The 21048-nt window shown below is 36.7% G+C and overlaps 1 protein-coding gene across 1 annotated transcript in view; it reads left to right on the forward strand.

The window, feature by feature from the left end:
* Positions 1-21048, forward strand: part of AQR (aquarius intron-binding spliceosomal factor) — a 47024-nt gene that overhangs the window by 13091 nt on the left and 12885 nt on the right. Inside the window, exons 12-27 of the mRNA XM_066552379.1 lie at positions 47-160; positions 929-1032; positions 1540-1642; positions 2681-2801; positions 4541-4682; positions 5388-5566; positions 7372-7539; positions 7967-8136; positions 11248-11489; positions 12994-13137; positions 13656-13725; positions 14646-14756; positions 15906-16015; positions 17434-17569; positions 19261-19470; positions 20281-20418. Of these exons, the coding sequence (XP_066408476.1) occupies positions 47-160; positions 929-1032; positions 1540-1642; positions 2681-2801; positions 4541-4682; positions 5388-5566; positions 7372-7539; positions 7967-8136; positions 11248-11489; positions 12994-13137; positions 13656-13725; positions 14646-14756; positions 15906-16015; positions 17434-17569; positions 19261-19470; positions 20281-20418 (2262 nt within the window). The remainder of the gene's footprint in view (positions 1-46; positions 161-928; positions 1033-1539; positions 1643-2680; positions 2802-4540; positions 4683-5387; positions 5567-7371; positions 7540-7966; positions 8137-11247; positions 11490-12993; positions 13138-13655; positions 13726-14645; positions 14757-15905; positions 16016-17433; positions 17570-19260; positions 19471-20280; positions 20419-21048) is intronic.

Consider the following 21048-nt stretch of genomic DNA (forward strand, 5'->3'; position numbering starts at 1 on the left):
GTGTCTCTTATTGTTAATCTGCTAATTTATATTGATGATGTCTCAGCTTTTAGATATGCTCAAATTCTACACTGGCTTTGAAATCAATGATCAGACTGGAAATGCTTTGACAGAGAATGAGATGACTACAATTCACTATGACAGAATTACTTCTCTGCAGGTAACTAGAGGATAAAGTACTTATGGGAGACAGAGGATTTGGTTTTGGTGTTGTAGTCTAATTTGCATTTGGAATAGGCAGGAGGTTATTTCCCAAATCAAACCCTTTATTTTCCCTCTTGAGTTACAGGAATAACTTTAGCTTGGCTGTCTGTAGCAATTGAAGATGTGTAATGCTTCAGCATGGTGGATGAGACTATGACTAATTAATATGCTCTAGCAGAACATCAGCATTTTTGACCTTGTGTTACCAAAATGAGCTGTTCCTGTTAAGTCTGTTAAGAAGGGAAAGCAGAATGCTGTAGGACCCTGTGGTGATGCAGTAGGTGGCAGCATTTCCTCAAGATCAGTGCGCACATATGCCTACAATGGTCCCTTGTACAAATTCACTCTCACTTTTTAGAATTGTTTGCATCAGTTTTAACAGAACAATTCAAGGAAGCATGGTTAAGTTAAACTTGTTCCTGGCTTTTCTTAGTTGCTTGCAAAGCTGTGTATCTGCTTCCATATGTTTTATTTTAATGACAACAAATGGTGGTAGAAGGGTGAAATAAGGAAGATACTGTGTCAGAAGTAGAGGAGTAACAAATAGATGGTGTTAAGAAAAACGGAGATTCAATCTGGCTTGTATTTCTATCCTGGTGGGGTCCATAGAGTGGTTCATGTTATGAACCAGAAGAAACTGTGCTTTTTTCTAAGTATTTAAACTGTTATTAAATCATTTCATTAATATGCTTATATCCACTTTGCATGCATGAATCTTTTGCAGAGAGCAGCATTTGCACATTTCCCAGAATTATACGACTTTGCACTCTCAAATGTAGCTGCAGTAGATACTCGTGATGCACTGGTGAAGTTATTTGGACCTCTTAGGTAAGTTAGCAAATTGAAATTGAAGTTCTTGGTTCTCTGTATGATTAAATTTAACAAATTTCCAGCCTTTTTTTCTTCTGACTTCTCATGTGCATAGCCAGTAGTTAACATCTAACTTGTTTAGTTTATTTTTTTCACTCTGTTCTGTAGAAGAACTACAACAGAAATCATGAAAGCATGCCACTGTATTAACTGTACTGTATTGTAAATGCTGTGAGTAAAAGGATAGCAGTATGTATGTTGACAAAGGCAGTGTATGCTTTGTTGCTTGCTTCTGTGTCAGGTCTTGAAATAATACAAAAATATCGACCCCTTGCCATGTTTATTGTAGATGAGGGGTTCAGCTTACACCTTATACACAAACTTCACTTAAAAGCCTGATCCGTAATTGCTTATCTCTGGTCGAATCAGACGGCTGGAGTTTTCTTTAAGGAAAAGGCAGCTGCAGTAGGTGCGGTCTCTGGTTTCAGTGTGACAGAGGCTTCTTGTTTTCCTTTCGCCGTGCAGCTCCAACGTTCTCCACCAGGTGGCGTCGTACCTGTGCCTGCTGCCGCCGCTGGCCGAGGGGGAGGACACGAGCCACGAGAAGGAGTTCCTGCTGGAATTGCTGGTGAAAACATGAATAATGCTCCTTGCACTTCTTCTGTTGAAAACTCAAGGCATAGCTGCGTCCAGCAGCTACACTGCAGTAAAGCAGTCGTTTAGAATGTTTTCTGAGCCACCTGTGAGCCACAGCAGTGTTGTTGCAGTAATTGGAATGTTAAGATGGGTTTAAAACCATATAAATTATGGTTTAAAACCATATAAATTAAGTATTCGAAAATGCCTATTCATAAATATAGTTTCCATGAGAAACTATATTTATATGTTTTTTTAGGTCAATAAGCGGAGCCTTGGAAACAGTTTTGAGTTCTTCTGAAAAAGTTTTTGTCCCATTTAAAAACAAAAAGATCTGATAAAGTAGATCTAGATATTCAGTATCTATTTGGGCCCCAAACCAATTTGAAATATTGTTTGATGCACATCATGGTTTTTTGGATATTCAAGGTATAGCAATACCTTGTAGGCTTCTAATTTGATATCAGAATACGGTAGCTGTTTATTTGAAATCTCATTCATGAGTTTGTTTTGTGGTTGATTTTTTTAAAAATAGTTTATGTGGTTTTCTAAGATATTGAAGGTAGTGATATGCCTATGGCTGCCATGGAAAGATATTTATTCAGATAACATATTTTAGTATTGGATAGATTTTTTTTTTTGTGTCCCAAAGAGGAAACAAAGTCTAACTGTTACTGAATGAGTAGTATTAGTTAGGTACTGACCATATTTTTAATGGAAAGTAAAAAAAGTTTTATTTTAAGTTGATTCTCTGCTGAGCCTTGACTGAGTATTTTCAATTCTGTTGTGCCATTTTTGGTCTGCTGAATACCCAAAGGATTGTTTGATTCTTGTACTATGACCAGTAGTTGGACTATGTCTTTGTTCATCTTCTGATGTCACTGTTTGCATTTAGTTATATTAAAATATTTAATTAGAAAAATATTGATGGAGAAAACTCAAATGACCACCTTATGAATTATTATCTGTTTCAAAAATATCTTTATTCTTCCTCTTTGACTCAGAGATTTGAAATGCTTCCTTTCTTTAGGTTTCCCGTCATGAACGACGAATATCTCAAATTCAACAGCTCAACCAGATGCCTCTCTATCCCACAGAGAAGATTATTTGGGATGAAAATATTGTGCCAACTGAATATTACTCTGGAGAAGGTATGATTAGTAGTTCAGTAAATGCTGCAATTAAAAAAAAATTCTGATGTATTCTGTTTATTCTGTCCAAGAAACTTACACACGGTACTTTGGCATCTTCCAGTATCTTAGAGTAAGATCAGGGGGTATCATAGGTTGTTCTAACGCTCTGAACCATTCAGGTTCTTAAATGCAGGTCAGGACAGCTCTACTGTCATTCATCCTGTTCTGGGTGGTTGACTTCTGTGTGCTGTGTGGTTATGTCTGATCAGCCAAATATATTAATGGCAATATGGGTTACAGTGGGGGAGGGAAGGGGGGGCAGGAGGAGAAAGCAGGTCATCATTGTGACTTTTTAATAGTGCATTAAAGAAGTTTTGTTAATGATGAGATGTAATTTTGTCAAGTAACACTGGTTGCTAGTGGAAGCATTTCCTCCTGTGGTGAACACTTTTGGAATTATGGTATTGATGGTGCTGTTGTGAAGTATTTCTTTTGCTGTCAGGCTATTACAAGTATTTTTTTTTCTATTTTGCTTCTCTTGGTTTAGTTTACACTTTCTCTTTTTCATCTCCATGTATTCTCCTGTCCTGGCTTCAAACAAAACAGTGTTGGTTTTGTGGTCTTACAAGGGTTTTTTTGTGTTCTTAAAAGTAATTAAATAAATTTGGTCTAAAATTTATGTAAGAGTAATTTAACCCAAGAATGTTAGGAGTATTGTTTCTGTTTCCTTTTAGAAAATGAGGGAAGAAGAATGTCTCTTTGATGAACACTGTGCAGCCTTAAAGAGGTGTTGCTTCACACCTTGCCCTTTGTGCATATAACTAGCTTAACAGGACAGGGTTTCTTACTTGGTGTTGGGAAATGTGTTGAAGTATTTTATCACCATCAGGCTTTCCACAATATAAATTACTGTGTTCTGCTGCCTTTCTTCATTGCTGTTGTTTCTCAGTGCATGTGAAAGTCAATATGTAGTACCTATACCAGAGAAAGGTTTCAACAATGATATTGCAAGTTTTAAAAGCAAGATGGTTTCACAGGTCTTAAGCATAGGTATCAAACCGGAAAGTAATGTTAGATGAGTAACTTACAGGAATTAAAATTATGGAAAATTTTCATCCAAGACTATCCTAAAACAATGGAAAAAGCTTTAGAACCTGTCTAGGAGTTCTAATACTCCTTGTGTAGTAGGATCTAATGTTTTTCTTTCTCATTTAAAAAACAAAGCAGTAATACAGACTTTAGAGATGCGTGTTAAAATTTGATTTTTTGACTTAAAGCTTTTTTTCTACATTAATGGTTTTTATGGCATCTAATAAACATAAGGCATGGGAATAGGGAAATTGTTGGATGGTTTTTATTATTTTATTAGCCTTTTTCATAATTTTTTAATGCTAACTTAAGTGTTGCATTTCCAAAGACCATTACTTTGTTGTGCATTTGATTTTCCTAAACTTCATTTTGATGTCTGAATACATTGATGGATTCAATATTTAAGTAGTTCACTGTATTAGTGCTAGAAGGATGAAAATACCTTCAATCTTATGCACATTCTTTTAGAGAGAACCTTAAAAATACATGCTTTTTAGAGGTGTGTATTAATAAAATGGGTAATTTTTAGAATCTCCAAGGATAACAGCAATGGCAGTTGTGCAGTAAAGTGTGCATGCATGTATGAATTCATAGAAACGGTGTATTAATTAATTTTTTTTTTTGTTTGTTCCTCAAATACCTCTTTCCTTCCTCCCTTAAATCCTTAGGCTGTCTTGCGCTCCCCAAGTTGAATCTACAGTTCCTGACTCTCCATGACTACCTGCTGAGGAACTTCAATCTTTTCCGCTTGGAGTCCACCTATGAGATCAGACAGGACATTGAAGACAGTGTCAGTAGGATGAAACCATGGTAATACTTATTAACTGGTGCAAACCAGTCAGTTCCCTTCTAATCAAAGTGTGTTTAGGAATCAAAAACTGATACTGTGTGTATACTAAGTACATAGTAACAAATCTGTTGAAATTATTGCATCGATACTGTGGTTTGTACTTACTCCTTCCATAAGGTGTTGCCATGCCAAGGGTTGGTATTTTAGGGGTTTGTGGTTATGTATCCCTGCAGGTGTGTTAAAGGCAGCATGCTGGATGCTAACAAAAAGCCTTAGTTGTGTTAAGATGGACGAGTTAATTTTCCATGGCTGACTTGACAAAATATGCAAACATCATAAACTCCTCTGTCTGGGGGGATGTTACTGAATATTCTTGAATTTGTGGCCATCTGCAACATTTTAATCCTCTTTTGGTTTAAAGGGTTTATTTGGTGTGATATCTTTTATACTCAGTACTTGTTTTTTGTTATCTTTCCTTTATCTTCTGTGTCTGTGAGTTTTTTGAATAATGCTAGCATAACTTGCCTTTGTTTTTTGAAATATAAGTCATGTTATGCTTCGATTCTAAAATGCGGGATTGCATGAATCTAATTCAGTAGCACATAAAGTTAAGAATTCTATTTTTTTCTTAAAAGTTACTGTGGGGTTAATTTTTTCATAGTTTAAAAAAGAATTGAATCTATTATCAGCTAATGACTAAAAAACTTTTGGTGTTTATTTCTTAGGTTATCAGAATATGGAGGTGTGGTCTTTGGTGGATGGGCTAGGATGGCACAGCCTATTGTCTCTTTCACAGTGGTGGAGGTGGCCAAGCCCAACATTGGTGAAAACTGGCCCATGCGAGTGCGAGCAGACGTTACAATTAATTTGAATGTCCGAGATAACATCAAAGATGAATGGGAAGGTACTTAACATGCTTTGAAATAAAGTGCTCAGAATAGGTGCTCATCAAAATACATTTTGATGTAGTCTTATTTGTGAGAAAAGGAGGTTTTAATCCATGGTACAGATTTGTCAATCCTAATACACTGTTTAGAAGACAATTACTCAAACTCCAAGTTTAAGGAGTTTATATTTTCATAAAGTGAAGTTTGAAATAATTACTTAGACGTTTCATTGGGAACAGAATGTTTATTACTTCAGACTGATGTCAGTCAGTGACCAACTGTAAAATGCTGTCCTTTACAGCACTGTGGAAAGTTAACTTAGCATTTTAAGCTAAAAATGTCATATTGAAAAGTATGGGGAAGGTGATATCTATCTCATACAGAAGTGGAGAGGACAGATTTTTATTTACTTCAAACCAGTGCATTTCAGCAGTTTACAGTATGTTTGAATATTATAAAGTGCTGACTGTACCAAATACTGTTTCTTGTAAGTATCCACAGGCGACACTTCTTTGGCTTGGGGATTTGAACTTTAGTTGACTGTGTTGGCAAGTGACATAGAAGCATGCAGTTGTACTTGTATTATCAGTAAATGTCACTCCTTTCTCTTTTGTTAGAGAAACCTGATAAATGTGCTGGAGCTGCGTAGTGTGATTGCAGGTCACATAGCACAAATGCTACTAAAGCTGGACTGTGTGATAAATGAGCAGATGCCGCTTTGGGGCTATAGATTTCTCTTAAAGTAAAAAATCTAGGAGGATGGCAGAGAATTCACTATAATGAAGGTATCTATATAGTGATGCACTTAGCTTTTTAAATACTAAAACAGCCTTTATGATTTGTAAAAAATAATATTTTAACTAAATCAAAATGGAGATGAAGAATTCATAAATCATTGCCTGACTTAACAGGATCTTGATGAAACTGCCTTCTGTTGAACAGAAGGCAGTTTCATCAAGATGGTGCTTAATGAGGAATTATTTGTCTCACTAAAAATACATCATGTTTTCTGAACTTTGAAGGTGTCTTAGATCTCTGAGACTCTGGAGGTGTACTGGAGAGAAAATTTAGTGTTCAGAATTATGTTAGTGAATTGGAGAAGCAGCATTTTACAAGTAGCATGTAGTTCAACAGGGATGATTATTAAGCAAAAACAAGTCACTGTACAAATACATGTTGGGGGAATAACTTAACAGGCAGTACCTTGGCAGAACAGAAGGATCAGAGGTCATCATTGCTCACAAGTGAATGTGATTCCCAACATTGTGTTAGTACTGAGGGAAAAAGACAAAATCTCAAGTTATATTGGAATTTATAAACTGGAATGTAACAGTAAGCAAGTAACTTGGTTAAGCAACCTTTTACTTTATTAAATAGATAACTAAAGTAACTTGGTTTAGGATTTTGTGCCCAGTTCTAGGCACTGCACTTAACTTGTTGTAAAAAACAGAAAAAAAGGAATTGGAGGTTTGTCCAGAGGGAAGCAATGAGAATAAGAGATTAATGCCACACTTCTTAGAGATAATTGAAAATAATTAGGTAAAAATAGCTAGAGTAAGATTATTGGGAGAAGAATAATCTTGAAATAATATTTGTTCTTATGAAAAAAGCATTCAACTTCTAGTTTTCATATCTATTATATCACAGTGTCCTATGGTTTTGTATTCTCTAAGTTCAAGGCGTATTTTGAAGCAAAACAAAATATATACAGGTGGGATTTTATAAAAGAAGTATGAGTGCATTCTTTTATATACATATGTTAAGGAGTTGATGAGGACAGTGCCATTCAATCAAATCTCTGCCTGTTCCTTTCGGGGCTCAGGTCTGCGCAAGCACGACGTCTGCTTCCTGATCACGGTGCGGCCCATGCAGCCCTACGGCACCAAGTTTGACAGGAGACAGCCTTTCGTGGAGCAGACTGGCCTGGTGTATGTCAGAGGCTGTGAAATTCAGGGCATGTTGGATGAGAAGGGGCGTGTCATTGAAGAAGGTATGATATCCCAAAACTTGTTCAAGAGATTTGTCTTTCTGTCTCTGGTTTTTTTTATTATATTTAACAGGCTAATTGATAATTTTCTCTCTTTTAAAGAATGCTCATTGAATTAGTTACATACATGGAAAAAAACAAACCAATTCCATAAGCAGCCTGAGAAAGGTCAGCTAGTTTCCTCTGGTAAAATCTGATGTAGCTACATTAATTAAATAAATCCAGTATTGAGTTAAGGAGTAAAAGAGATTCTGTTCAAAAACTGTTGGAATAATGCAGTGAAAATGTGTCCATTGCTACGCAGAAATTAGTTTCATCATACAAATTTGTCTGAATTTCATTTGAGGAACAATTATGGATCACTTATTTGAATGATAGTTCGCTTTTACCACTGAGTCAAATTCTAATTTTGATGTTTCATTATGGGCAGGACCTGAACCGAAACCAAGACTTAAAGGTGATTGCAGAACATACAGAGTATTTCTGGACCCAAACCAGTATCAGCAGGACATGACCAACACAATCCAAAATGGAGCAGAAGATGTCTATGAGACATTTAATATAATAATGAGAAGAAAACCAAAAGAAAACAATTTCAAGGTAAGATACTTGCCTCTTAGCTCTTTGGTCAGAGGGATGGAGCACCTCTCCTGCGGGGAAAACCTGAGAGAGTTGGAGTTGTTTAGTCTGGAGAAGTGAAGGTTTCAGGGAGACCTGACTGCACCCTTTCAGTAAGGGGGCTTATAAGAAAGATGAGGACTAACTTTCTAATAGTGGTAGTACAAGGGGATTGTTTATAAACTAAAAGATGGTAGATGCAGACCAGATAAAAGAAAACTATTTCATGATGAGGGTGATGAAATGCTGGAACAGGTTGCCAAGAGGTCGTAGATGCCCCATCCCTGGAAATTTTCAAGGTTAGGTTGGACAGGGCTCTGAGAAACTTGATCTGCTTGAAGATGGCCCTGCTCATTGCAGGGGAGGTGGACTAGATGAGCTTTTAAGGTTCCTTTCAGCCAAAACTGTTATATGAATCAGCCTCCACAGTGCTGAGCAGAAAGGAAGGAGCCACTTCCCTTCACCTGCTGGGCAAATTTGTACTGTAGCACAAGGTGCTGTAGGCCACCTTCAGTGTGAGGGTGCATAATTTTATACACCTAAAATATTTCTTACTCAGTTTCTTTGCTTTTTAGACCTCTGAATCATTAATGTTCCTTGAGTTTTCCATTTTGAAAATGCAGCATGAATGAAAAACTACATTTCTTTTGGTGCCTTAAAATCATGCACTGCATAATTGAAGTGATTTTCATTTTGAGGGATTCTGTAGCAAGTTCTGTGTAAATGGATTAACAAGTAGGCAGGAAGACTTGGACCTTTTTTTCTTTCTGTATCTAGAAAGATAGCTCTGGTGTGAAGCAGCAGCTTGCATAGACCATTGTGGTGCCATCATTTGTGCTGTGTTCTTTCAGCTAATTTACAGGCAAATCCCAATGCAAGCCATTTTATGCTGGCATTTATGAAAGTCTCATACCTTCATCTTTCTAGACAATCTAAGGTATTTCCATATTTATCACATTGCTGCCAGTTTAGGTGTGTGCATTCCATGTCATTTGCAAACCTTTCTAACTTCAGCTGGAGAAAAGAAAACAAGATGATGCTGTGATTAGTGTAGACAATGTATGCAGCAGATGGAAGGCAGCTTGAAGTTTAAAGCTGAGCTTGTAGGAGAGGAGACAAGAGAGCTCTTGTGCAGTCCTTGTAAATTAAGCAGATGAGACAGCAGAGAAAGTGCAAATACAGTGTGTTTGCTGGAGGTGACACCACTGTGTCACTACAATTGGTCAGCAGTGTTAGTTCTTACAAGAATGAATGTTACTATTTTTACATGTGTATAAATTACTTTTTGAAAAGCTGAAGCCAAGTTTTTGTGATGTAGAAGCACCACATTTGCTGTTAGGAACATATTTCTTGCTTCCTCTTGAAAACCGATCACTGGGTTTAGAAATACTACCTGAAAATGTGACATTTTCTGATTTCTTTGTGCTTTTCTTAGCACAAACATATTTTGCTGTGCTTAATATATGTTTGAGCCAGAAGTACTTGTTCTATATTTGCAACAAAAATATAAAAAATGTTACTTAATATGGAGCTTGTCCATCCATATATCTTTGAAGTAATTCAGGCTTCAGGAGTGCTAAGATGCCTTCAACTTCATAGCTTTGCAGGTCTGTCACAGAATCCACAGCATGATTGTGACTGGAAGAAACATATTCAGAGAATGGTTAAGGTTAGAGGGACCTTAGGAGATGATTTAGTCCAAGACCTGTTTAAAGCAGAGTCAGCTAGAGCAATTGGCTCAAGATCTTGTCACTATGTAGTTGGAATTGGATATGTCCAGCGATGGAAACTACCTAGCCAGTCTAGACAACCTTTTCAATCTTGCATTACCTCCACAGTAAAAATATTTTGGTGTTTTTAGGTGGAATTTCCCATATCTCAGTTCGTGTCCATTGCCCCTTGTCCTTTCATAGGGCACTACTGAGTGGACTCTCATTCCATTGACCTTACTTCATCCCGTTGCATTTTTTTTATACAAATCACTCAAATTCTCCAATGCTCCTTGAGTTTTGTATTCTTGAGGCTGAAAAATCCCAGCTCTCTCAGCTTCTCATACAACAGCTTCTCCAATCCCTTAATCATCTTAGTAGATCTTTGCTAGACCCATTCCAGTATGTCTGTATCTCTTGTCCTGAGGAGCCCAGCACTGGACAGAGCCTCCAGATGTGGTCTCACCAACGCTGAGTAGTGGGGAAGAACCAGGACCTTAATAGAGGTTGACTAAGCAGGGATAGTGATCACATTACTTGACTCTTTGAATGATACAACACAAGCAGGAAAAGAAAAACCTACCCTTTGGAGATGGATAGATAAACGTAGACTATCTGAATAAAATTCTGTACTTTGATTTGACTGACTGTTCTTTTACAAGTTTGGCATTTGGAGGTTCTGTATTTTATTCTGGTGTGGACGGCTGAGGCACCATGTTTGCCATTCATTTGTGTCCATATTTGGTGGCAAAGGAAGTCAGAGGATCTGGAAATCAGTGCAGATACATGGTGACCAAATGCCAAGGTTCAAGTGAGAGAGTTCTTCAAGACTTGCCACTAAAGTAACCCTTTAACAGGAAGGCTAAAATTCAGCTACCTCTTAGTTAAAAAGCACACCTTCTGTGCAAGTCTAGGGTCTGGAGCATTGGTATTTTCATAAGAGGGGAAAGGAGAGAAAACTTGCATAACCACAGATGATTCGATAAATTAATTTGTGGGTGAAAAGCAAATGCTTGAAGGGAGGCTTAAGCTGACTGCAAGGGTGAAGTTTATAGGCATGTAAGAGGAAACCTTAAACTGCATGAGGATCTTCTATGTGTTTTTCCCTTGCAGTGAGTGTTCTGGGATGAAAACTTTACTGATGATTATGGTCATCTTTACTAGCTCTTATTTTATTCTTAGTTTAAAAATTCTGTGCTTTGATACTGGTGTTTTGTTGCATATGTACACTGTCCATATATTGACTCAATCAAACCAAACACTGTCAATTAAAGAGTTATATTCTATAATCTTAAAACAGATTTGATTGATCTTCAGTATGATTTTTACTTGGTAAAAAGTCAGTCTCTTCAATCCTGTTTTTTCTGGCTTTTCTTATTTACAGGCTCTTCTGGAGACTATCAGGAACCTGATGAACACAGATTGTGTGGTCCCTGACTGGCTGCATGACATCATTCTTGGATATGGAGACCCAAGTAGTGCACACTATTCAAAAATGCCCAATCAGATTGCAACTCTGGATTTTAATGACACTTTCCTGTCCATTGATCATTTAAAAGCTAGCTTTCCTGGGTACACTGTTAAAGTCACTGTTGACAATCCAGATCTGCATGTACCCCCCTTCAGGTGATCTCAATATTTCAAGTACTTCTTGATATTCTTGCTGAAACGTGTTTTCAGGTGGAGTTATGTTCAGGGGTTGAAAGGAGATGCTCTTTCTTTTAAAAAAAGGTAGAAATATGTTTAGATTATGTTTAGATATGTAAGATTTAGATAGTTACATGATAGAGTTAACTGTATGACAGCAAGACCCAGGACCAGCTTGTGTTCTCTTCTGTATAAAAATGCATCAGAGCATTGCTTGTAGATCAGCCTACAAAATATATGCAAAAAACAAAGTATGAGATAGAATCAAGACACATAATACTCTCTTCTGTATTATCATATCTAGCCTCCTCAAGATCAGGCTAGAGAATTTTAATTCCATAGTTTCCTTACATGTCTCATTACAACAAGCTAAGACCAGCAATTTCAACACCAGTTAAAATTTGAGCTTTTGGAAACACTGTTCAATCAACATAAAGGATTAAGTCTGAAATCCCATAATGCTTATTTTTAGAAATTATTTCTGAAATAGGATGCCATTGGCAGCTAAATAAGATTTACTCATTTAGTTTTAGTGGTGCTGTTGTCCAGCATTTTTAGACTTGACAATTCTATCCCTCCTGGTGCACTTCCTTGAATTTTGACAACTGAATTTCACAGTGCATAGTATTGGAGAACAGTTCATTCAGCTGAAGAGACTACATCTTTTCCTTGTGAAGGAATAAATCTGTGGAGGGAAAAGACACCTTTCCCCTGCACCAGTCAGCTTTTATCATGGCTAAACTGAATCTTGAAAAGCAGGGAGATAATCTCCTGAGCTTTTTTTGGAAATACTACATGGAGAATTTGTGTGAAGAAGGCACTAACACTATATAATGATGTAAAAATCATCTGAAGATATCAGGAAAAGATCTCACACTCAGTTTTCCTCAATGACCTGTTGTTCAGTTTCAGTTCCTATGTTAAGAGAGATACTGCTCTTTATGAAGAGCTGTTGCTCTTCCTACTGCTACATTTGTCCTGTAAGAGATTATTACTGTTATAGATATCTGCATTTTGGATGGGCATTGGGATTTCTTCACCTGTGATTTGTTTCTGAATTAGAGAAGCTTGCTAATATATATAGAAGGCTAAAAAAAATTGAAATTCGAGGATAAAACCCTTCATCTGTTGGAGTAGTTTGGAACACTGACACAGTTTATGTTCTATGATAACTTTTCTCCTGTCCCTTCCATTTTCACTTACGAACTTCTTGTCTTCAGTGTTCTTCCAGCTGGCTCTCAGCACTGCTCCTGGCTTTTCCAGTTGTGAAAAGAGTGCTTTTGACACACTTTGTTTAATCAGCTTCATCAATTCATTTGGCATTTCTCTTCTTTATTCTCCTTAAAACTTTCTTATTTGCAGCACTTGTTTTCCTGTTGTATGAAAGTTTGTCTTAATGGTGAGAAAAAATCTTTATCACCTTCTGAGACAGTCCATGTCATAGTGAACATGTTGAACTTTAACCTTAAATTATGTGTTGCAGAATAACTTTCCCAATGAAGGAAGGTAAAGGAACGAAAAGAAAAGAGGATGGAAGTGAAGAAAACCCTGAAGAAGCTAAAACACTGATTGTAGAGCCTCATGTTATCCCAAACAGGGGACCATATCCATATAATCAACCAAAACGGTAAGAAATGGATGGGAACTTCTTTTCAAATGACAACACATGCATAGCAGTTCATTTTCAGAAATGAGACTGGTTTATTTTATATTTGAATCAAAATTGTCCCCCATCTGTGAAAAAGTTATTCTATTGTCCCCATCTGTGAAAAGAGTCCCTTGAAGAACAGTGAGAAATACTGTCTTCTAGTGATTTTTGTCTCAGGAATTTGAATATTAGGAAAGTAATACCTAAATAATTTTACAGCATTCTCTGCAAATAATGACTAAAGACAAACAGGCTTTTAGATGGAAAGAGTTGTCACTTGGACAACATGATTTACTGTCTTGCTCAGAAATTTCAAGACTGTTGTATCTATAAAAAATATAGTTGTAATGCTGATTTAATTTGTGCAAAATTTGCAAATGTCTAGTTCAGAAAAGATATAAACAATTAATTGAAATAAAACTTGTTAAAACGATTGCTTTTATCAAAATTGTTGGCAAAATCTATCAATTATCTGATATCATTCTGCTTTGTTACAGCAATACTATTCAATTTACCCATACTCAGATTGAAGCCATCCGTGCAGGAATGCAGCCTGGACTAACTATGGTGAGGATGTTTTTAAGGATTCTATACTCTTATTTTATTAATTTTGGCCTTAGGTACTTTCAGTGAAATCCTAGTAATGCCCTTTTCTGTAGCCTTGCTGAGGTAATTTCTATTAATAGTTTAAGGATATGAAAAATTAACTTTCAGAGGCTCAACATGCTCCAATCCTCACAAAATCATAGAGCAACACATCTCCATATCCTGTGTTTCAGTGGCTGAATGCTTTCCACAGCAACTGAATTTACTTTTGAAGTGGTTGGAGAGTCTTTAAATAAAGCAGGAATGATTTCATAAGAATTTGTAATTTTATGTGTAGATGCTTATGAAAACTGCTATTCTGTGCTTCTTAATCATGCAAAAATTATTTTGAGATGCTTTCTTTATAATACTTGGATACCTTTAAAATGGAGTGTTTGTAGAATTGAGCTTATGAAAACATTAATTGTTATTATATGTCTATATCATCAGTTGTAGATTTATGAGTAAATAGAAGGAATGAACTCTCTCTTTTTAAAAATTTTTCCTGTTCTTTATGTCTGTTTCACCTTGTTTTTCAATTGTGTGTCTTGATTCTCTTTTCACTGTTTCCCCCCTGTTAAGCCTGTTCTGAGGCTAAACTGCCTTTTTTTCTCTGAGAACATCTGTTTTCTTATTAGTACTTCCTGTGCTGGATTACCATATTCCTTTTAGTCAGGAATCTGCCAAAATAGTCTAAAGGAATCTTTTATAGTATGTTGTATTTGGTCTGAAAGTTCACCAGAGCCAGGAAGCAATGTGTAATGTCAGTGTCTTGTGAAATTGTTCTGGGTTTTTTCTTCCCCAGCCAACTCTGTTTTTCTTTATTTTGAATTACTCTGATAAATTGTGTATTGATTTTTGTTTGTTTTAATTTTTGTGTGTGTGTGTGTGTTTGATTTTAGGTAGTGGGTCCACCTGGTACTGGAAAAACTGATGTAGCAGTCCAGATAATATCCAACCTTTATCATAATTTCCCAGAACAACGAACTCTAATAGTTACCCACTCTAATCAGGTAAAGTGTCAATCATGTCTGGAATTTTCTTGTAATTGCAATGTAGAAGAGGAGTAGGTATTGAGATCAGTAGTTTGGGAATTGCATTTGTCTCCTAACAATAGAAACTTGAGTCAGCTTACATGCAGTTTTGCCAGTTTGATAATGAGAAATTAAATTTTTGAATTTCAGGTGTGTAGTTCTAAACTATTTATCTGAAGTTTTCAATGTGTTTAATTGGTTGGAGGTCAAAAACAAGAAAGTATTTTTGAAAAAGTATCATTTTGGTGTGGAGTTACAGCGTGGAATAATACAGGCCAGTCTGCAATGGGTGGCAGGAGAGTGACAGTTGGGAGAAAGGGTTGAGAACATTGTGAACATGTCTATTGAGGAGAAAAAGAAGGAAATACTTTGAGGCAGATAGAAGACTTCTTACTAGACAAGACTTTAATGAGGACATTAACTTGAAATTCCACCCTGGGAAATTAACTGTATCTCAGCAGGGTACATTACCCATGCTTTGATGCTGCATTTTAAGATGTTTACATCATTTGCAACTGCAAGTGGAGCTTGTTTGTGTTTATTCTTATTTTCAAAACTTGATGATCCAGTGCTTACAAGCTTGCTCCTTTGAAATAAACGAGTTAGTTGATAGTAAGCCACTAGAGAACTGAAGAGTTTAAGGTAGAAGATGTAGCACACCTAGAAGTTTAGTTGAGCAAAATTCAGTTATCCAAAATGGGATTGAGTCCCAGTACCTGACAGCCAGTACCAGATCATACTTCTCTCATGTACAGTAAAAGTTAAATTGTTTAATGTCATCATACAAAAATTAGTGTTTGTGAGACAGTTTTGTAAATTGATAGCTTTATCAACTAAGTTAACTATGTGATTACAATTTCAAAATTTAATTCTAAATCAAATATGATTGTTGTATAAAGTATGCAAATAAAAGGGTGTTAGTAAGCTAATTTCCTTGTTGTCAAGATTAGGAGTTTCAGTATTAACTTTGTTTTGTTAAAACAAATTATTTTTGTTTCTTTCAGCTTCCATTTATACTAAAATAGGAAAAATCTCCTATTTTACTTACAAGTAATTCCTCCATTTTCCCCTGCAAGAGCCTCTAAACTTCTAAAAACTACCTTTTCTCCTGTTCTTGTCAATCTTTAGGCTTTGAACCAGCTGTTCGAAAAAATCATGGCTTTAGACATTGATGAGCGTCACCTTCTGCGTCTGGGTCATGGAGAAGAGGAATTAGAGACAGAGAAAGATTTCAGCAGGTGAGGAAGGAGATGCTAATGATAAACTCCCTTGTATAAACATGGCAGCAAGATGTCTCTGTTGAACCCACTCTGCCTCCCAGGCAAAGGAGCTGTGGTGGACAAGTTTTACCCTTCCCATGTTATTCAATCCCAGTAACACAGGTTGCACTATTTTTCAGTACCAGGTTTATTAATTTTGGTTCTTACTCTGTACAAAAGCTGTGCTTCCTTGAGCTTCTAGAGACAGTCAGTTGCTTTTTCACAAAATCAACTGCTTGAATAGTAGATAATTATATATTTTTTTGACCCTCATACCTTTTGTACAATTAATCTGTGAGAGAAATTAGAATCATAAGGTGGATTCTTAGAGCTACAGGTTTTTTTTGTTCAAATACAGTATCACTTCTACTGTTATGGTGATTTTTGCTTTAATAAACAGGAAATTAAACTTTCCGCTTTGAATTCCTCTTGAACTTTGCTTAACATCAAAGTGCTTATTTTATTGATAACACATTTTGAAGTATATGTATGTAAGGAAAGCTATGAACTCTGTGTCAGTACAACGACTTAAGAACCTGTTCTTCTAAATATTTGTATGTTTGTCATGCATTAGTCCAATTGACGTCAGTAGGATTACACACATTCATGAGTGTAAGCGGGGTATAACGGTCATGCACTGGAAATATCTGAACTGTCCAGTACTGGATTATCATAGCAATACTTGGACTTCAAAAGCTGTAGTAAAAATTATATATAGTCACTAGAAGCTACCCACATATACATAGTTCAGTATTTAGCAAAATAAATGCCTTGTGATTTTTTTCCTTTAAATTGAATGCTTTGATGTAGTCAAATTATTCCAGAAATTTGATAGCCAAAAACTTACTGAATGATGCCATAGCAGATATTTATTTAGTACTATCCATAGTTTAGTGTATTCCTTGAACTGTAGCATTCATTGTTAAAAGGAATTTTCTTTCCGACACTATGTTGTCTGTTTTCACACTTTCTCAAGGTAATCTCCAGACCTGTGGGATATTTGTGCGAGCACTATGGGTTCTGGTAGTTCAAGAGGGAGGGGTAAAGGTTGAGGAATATATTTGAAAGTGGGCTGCACTACTCTGAGAACTTTATTTCTCATTAGCTTGGCTTTGTGAATTGTTAAGGTTCAACTGATAAAAATAGTCAGCATGTAACGAATTCTTAGGCTTTGAAACAGGATTGTAGTTGTGACAGTGTTTTGTTTTGTTCAACTGATAAAAATAGTCAGCATGTAACAAATTCTTAGGCTTTGGAACAGGATTGTAGTTGTGACAGTGTTTTGGCAGGGTGCTGGGGTTTTTTGTGATCTCTCATTGTGATATTGAGATACTATTTTGAGTTTAATAAAAATTATTATTATATATTACATATGTTATATATCATCTGTTTTGAAGGTATGGAAGAGTCAATTATGTGCTGGCTCGAAGACTTGAACTTCTGCGAGAAGTTGGGCGATTACAAGAGAGTCTTGGAGTCCCAGGAGATGTATCTTACACTTGTGAAACAGCTGGCCACTTTTTCTTATACCAAGTAAGGACTGAAATACTTTTGTAGAGACTGTATGACCTAAATATGTTACGAAACACTTTGTAAAACTTGCAATGAATTTTTCAGACTTGAGAGTAAAAGCAAAAAGCATTTTCCTTGGTGATTCACAATACAGTAACAGCTACAGTTAAAATTGCAGTATGACTTGCTTGTGTTGCTATTGTTTTAAATCCCGCCTGCTGACTCACCAAGTCATTGCTGCCCTTCATGAATGCCGGCAAAGATTCTAACCTGAAGCTTCTCCTTCAGATAGGAAAATCTGTGGGCTGCTTTATATTTTGGACAAGCATTAGAGCAGCTACTTGATGGTCCTTATAGGAGGCTTTTATAGCATTAAATGCCAGTGTGAAATCAAATGTACAGTGTACAAAATGGTATGTTGCATGTCCCTCATTTCTCCTCCATGTATTTTTCAGTGATGTGGTCTACATTTGCAATTAGTGTTGCATAAGGAGGTTTACAGAGTGGAACTTAGGACTGAATGCACTTACTTGTGTATGTTTTTACAGAAGTTACTCTGGTCTAGTTTTAGCGTGGACCTTAACATTAAATGGACATTAGATGTTGAAGGGTGCAAGGAACACTGCTAGAGGTCATCTTCTGGTTCAGTTTCCTCCTAAATGAATCCCATTGGTATTTAAATCAAAGTAGTGTAAGTAAAGATAATAAAGAAGTTTACTTCTGTACTGGGTTTATGTGGCAAGGTTTTGGTAGCAGGTGGCTGTAGGAATGACCTTGGAGTAGAGGCCAGGGGCTACCCTGTGCAGGACCCAGGCAGCTCCAGCAGACCCACTGCTGACCAAAGCTGAATCCATAGTGAAACTGGTGGTGCCTCTTTGAAAACCTCTTTGAGAAGGGGCCAAAAACCAGCAGCAGCTGAGGGCAGAGAGGAAAGTTTGAGAAACAACCCCATATACCCAGGACAGAAGAAAATGAGGGGGCAGGAGGTGCTCCAGGCATCAGAGCACAGGTTCCCCATAGCTTGTGGAGACAGCTATGGTAAAGCAGGTTTTCCACCTGCAGCCAGTGGAGAGGCTGTGGCAGAGCAGATACTGACACTGCAGCCCATGGAGTTCCCCATGCTGAGCAGGTGGGTATATGCTGAAAGAAGGGGCAGCCTGTCAAAATCCCATGCTGGAGCAGGGAAGAAGTGTGAGTAGGAAGGAGTGGCAGAGATGTGGTGTTGTGAACTTGAATGACAGCACCATTATTTCCGTACTGGTCAGGGTAGGGAGGAGGTAAAAAAATTGACAATGAAATTAATCCTGGGAACAAAGAGGGAGTGGAGAAGAAAGATGGTTTTAGTTTTGTCTTTGTTGCTCACCATCTTACTCTGTTTTTAATTTTCAATAAATGAAATTAATTTTCCCTGTTTTGTCACTGATGCTACTTGCTAAGCAATCTCCCTGTCTTTATCTCAACCCATAAACTTTTCTATCTTAATTTCTCCCATTGTCCTGTTGAAGAGAGGGAGTGGGAGAAACTGGGTTGGGAGTCTGGCAGCCAACCACGGTTGAGCCAAGCGCAACCCACCACAACTTCAAAAATGTCTTTCTGACACAAGGTGGAATGCTAGACTTACCTTACTTCTGTGATAATTTTTTTAATGGTATGCTGCAAGGCTGTATATTGCCAAATACCTTATGATATAAACCTATCTTGCTTTGTCGTAGGTAATGTCTCGCTGGGAGGAGTATATCAGTAAAGTGAAGGTCAAAGGTGGAAAATCGCCAGATGTTGCAGATGTCTCCAGTTTCTTTCCTTTTCACCAGTATTTTGCAAATGCTCCTCAACCAGTTTTCAAAGGCAAATCATATGAAGAAGATATGGAAATTGCTGAAGGGTGTTTTAGACATATTAAGAAAATATTCACTCAGCTTGAGGTAAGACATGTAACTGTTAAAGGCAAGTGAATCTGGCTAATCTTGTAGAAAAATTACACGACTCCAAAATTCTCATTTTCTCTACGTCCTAGAAGAAGCATACATGTCTAGGCAGCTTCATTACTTGGCAAGGTGAGAATTTCCACCTTTGAGTAATATAGGTATGTTACACAGTAGGAGCAAGGGTCTGGTCTCTTTTAGTTGGATCATGGGAAGCAGCCATTCTGTGTCCGTTTTCACTAATGAGGTTACAAGGATTGGTACACCTTATCACTACTCCTGTGATCCTCACAGGGTCTTTGTATTTACAGTGAGTTGCCTTTAATCAGATAACCTAAAAGTAACAGATTATCTTCTGGTTTTGCCAGAATTGCTTAAGAGGCTATTAAATATTAGGATAAAGGTGATTTGTGATCATTTGATTTTATTAACTGTAATGGTCTTTCTACTACTGAATTTGAGGTCATGTTATGATGCAGTAAAGTAGGAAACAAGAAGATATAGTAAAAGAAAATGTTGTGGGATTCTGAGAGGGTTCTTCATAATTATTTGAATATTTGTCTGTAAATTTATACGTACCTACAGGTTGGAAGAATTCTTTCATAGGTTTTTACAAGATTGTTTTTCAAAACACACTAAACCTGGAAACGACAACAAATTATTCCGATGGGATTGTTAACAGTACATAGCCTCAGAGCTTTCTTGTTTAATTATATCAAGAAGGTAGCCACAGAGTTTGAGTGGATTTACTCTATAAGTGATATTTTTTTTATAATCTGACTTTCAAGACTTTTCTTTTGTCCTCCATAGGAATTCAGAGCATTTGAACTTCTCCGCAGTGGCCTGGATAGATCAAAATACCTGTTGGTGAAAGAAGCAAAAATCATTGCAATGACTTGTACTCATGCTGCTCTGAAACGACGGGACCTGGTTGAATTAGGTTTCAAAGTAATGATTTTACTGGTGTTACTGTACTGCTTGATTTTGGTGCTGGTTCTCTCCTATTCCCCACCCCATACGAATCTTTTTATCTGCCCCAAATCTAGGCCACCAAGATTATTTAGAGTTGCATTTTTTTACCTGTATGTTTCAATTTTTTAATTTTACTGAAGAAAAATGTAACTTCTGTAAATGAAAGATTAAATCACTTTTAACTTACTGTATATACTAAAATTGTAAATAGTGCTTTTTTAAAAGAGTCAGTTTTGCCATATTACATGATAAACAGCAGTGATAGGGTTAATAAAATAGAGGTAGAACTGGCCTCTATGGCCAGTAAACATGGCCTTTACAGCTTTGTTTACCTAAAAAGTTAACAATTTGAGGAAAAATAACTATGATGCAATGCTTTTTTTCATTCTGAAGTGGTAACTATAACTGTTAATTTAGTGCAGTCTTTGTTTCTAACAAAAGCCAGCCACCAGTAATTCTTTCAGTATTATTTTTCACTGATCATGTACTGTATTGGATCACAAAATGGCTTCTCTTCAGCTTCAGTGCAGAGATACCAAATTATTTTGCTGTGCTGCAGAAAACTTTTCTCTTGTGGTTATGGCATATAGGAAGCATATAATGTAA

The sequence above is a fragment of the Molothrus aeneus genome, chromosome 6, assembly GCF_037042795.1.
Source record: "Molothrus aeneus isolate 106 chromosome 6, BPBGC_Maene_1.0, whole genome shotgun sequence".
NCBI classification, from domain to species: Eukaryota; Metazoa; Chordata; class Aves; order Passeriformes; family Icteridae; genus Molothrus; species Molothrus aeneus.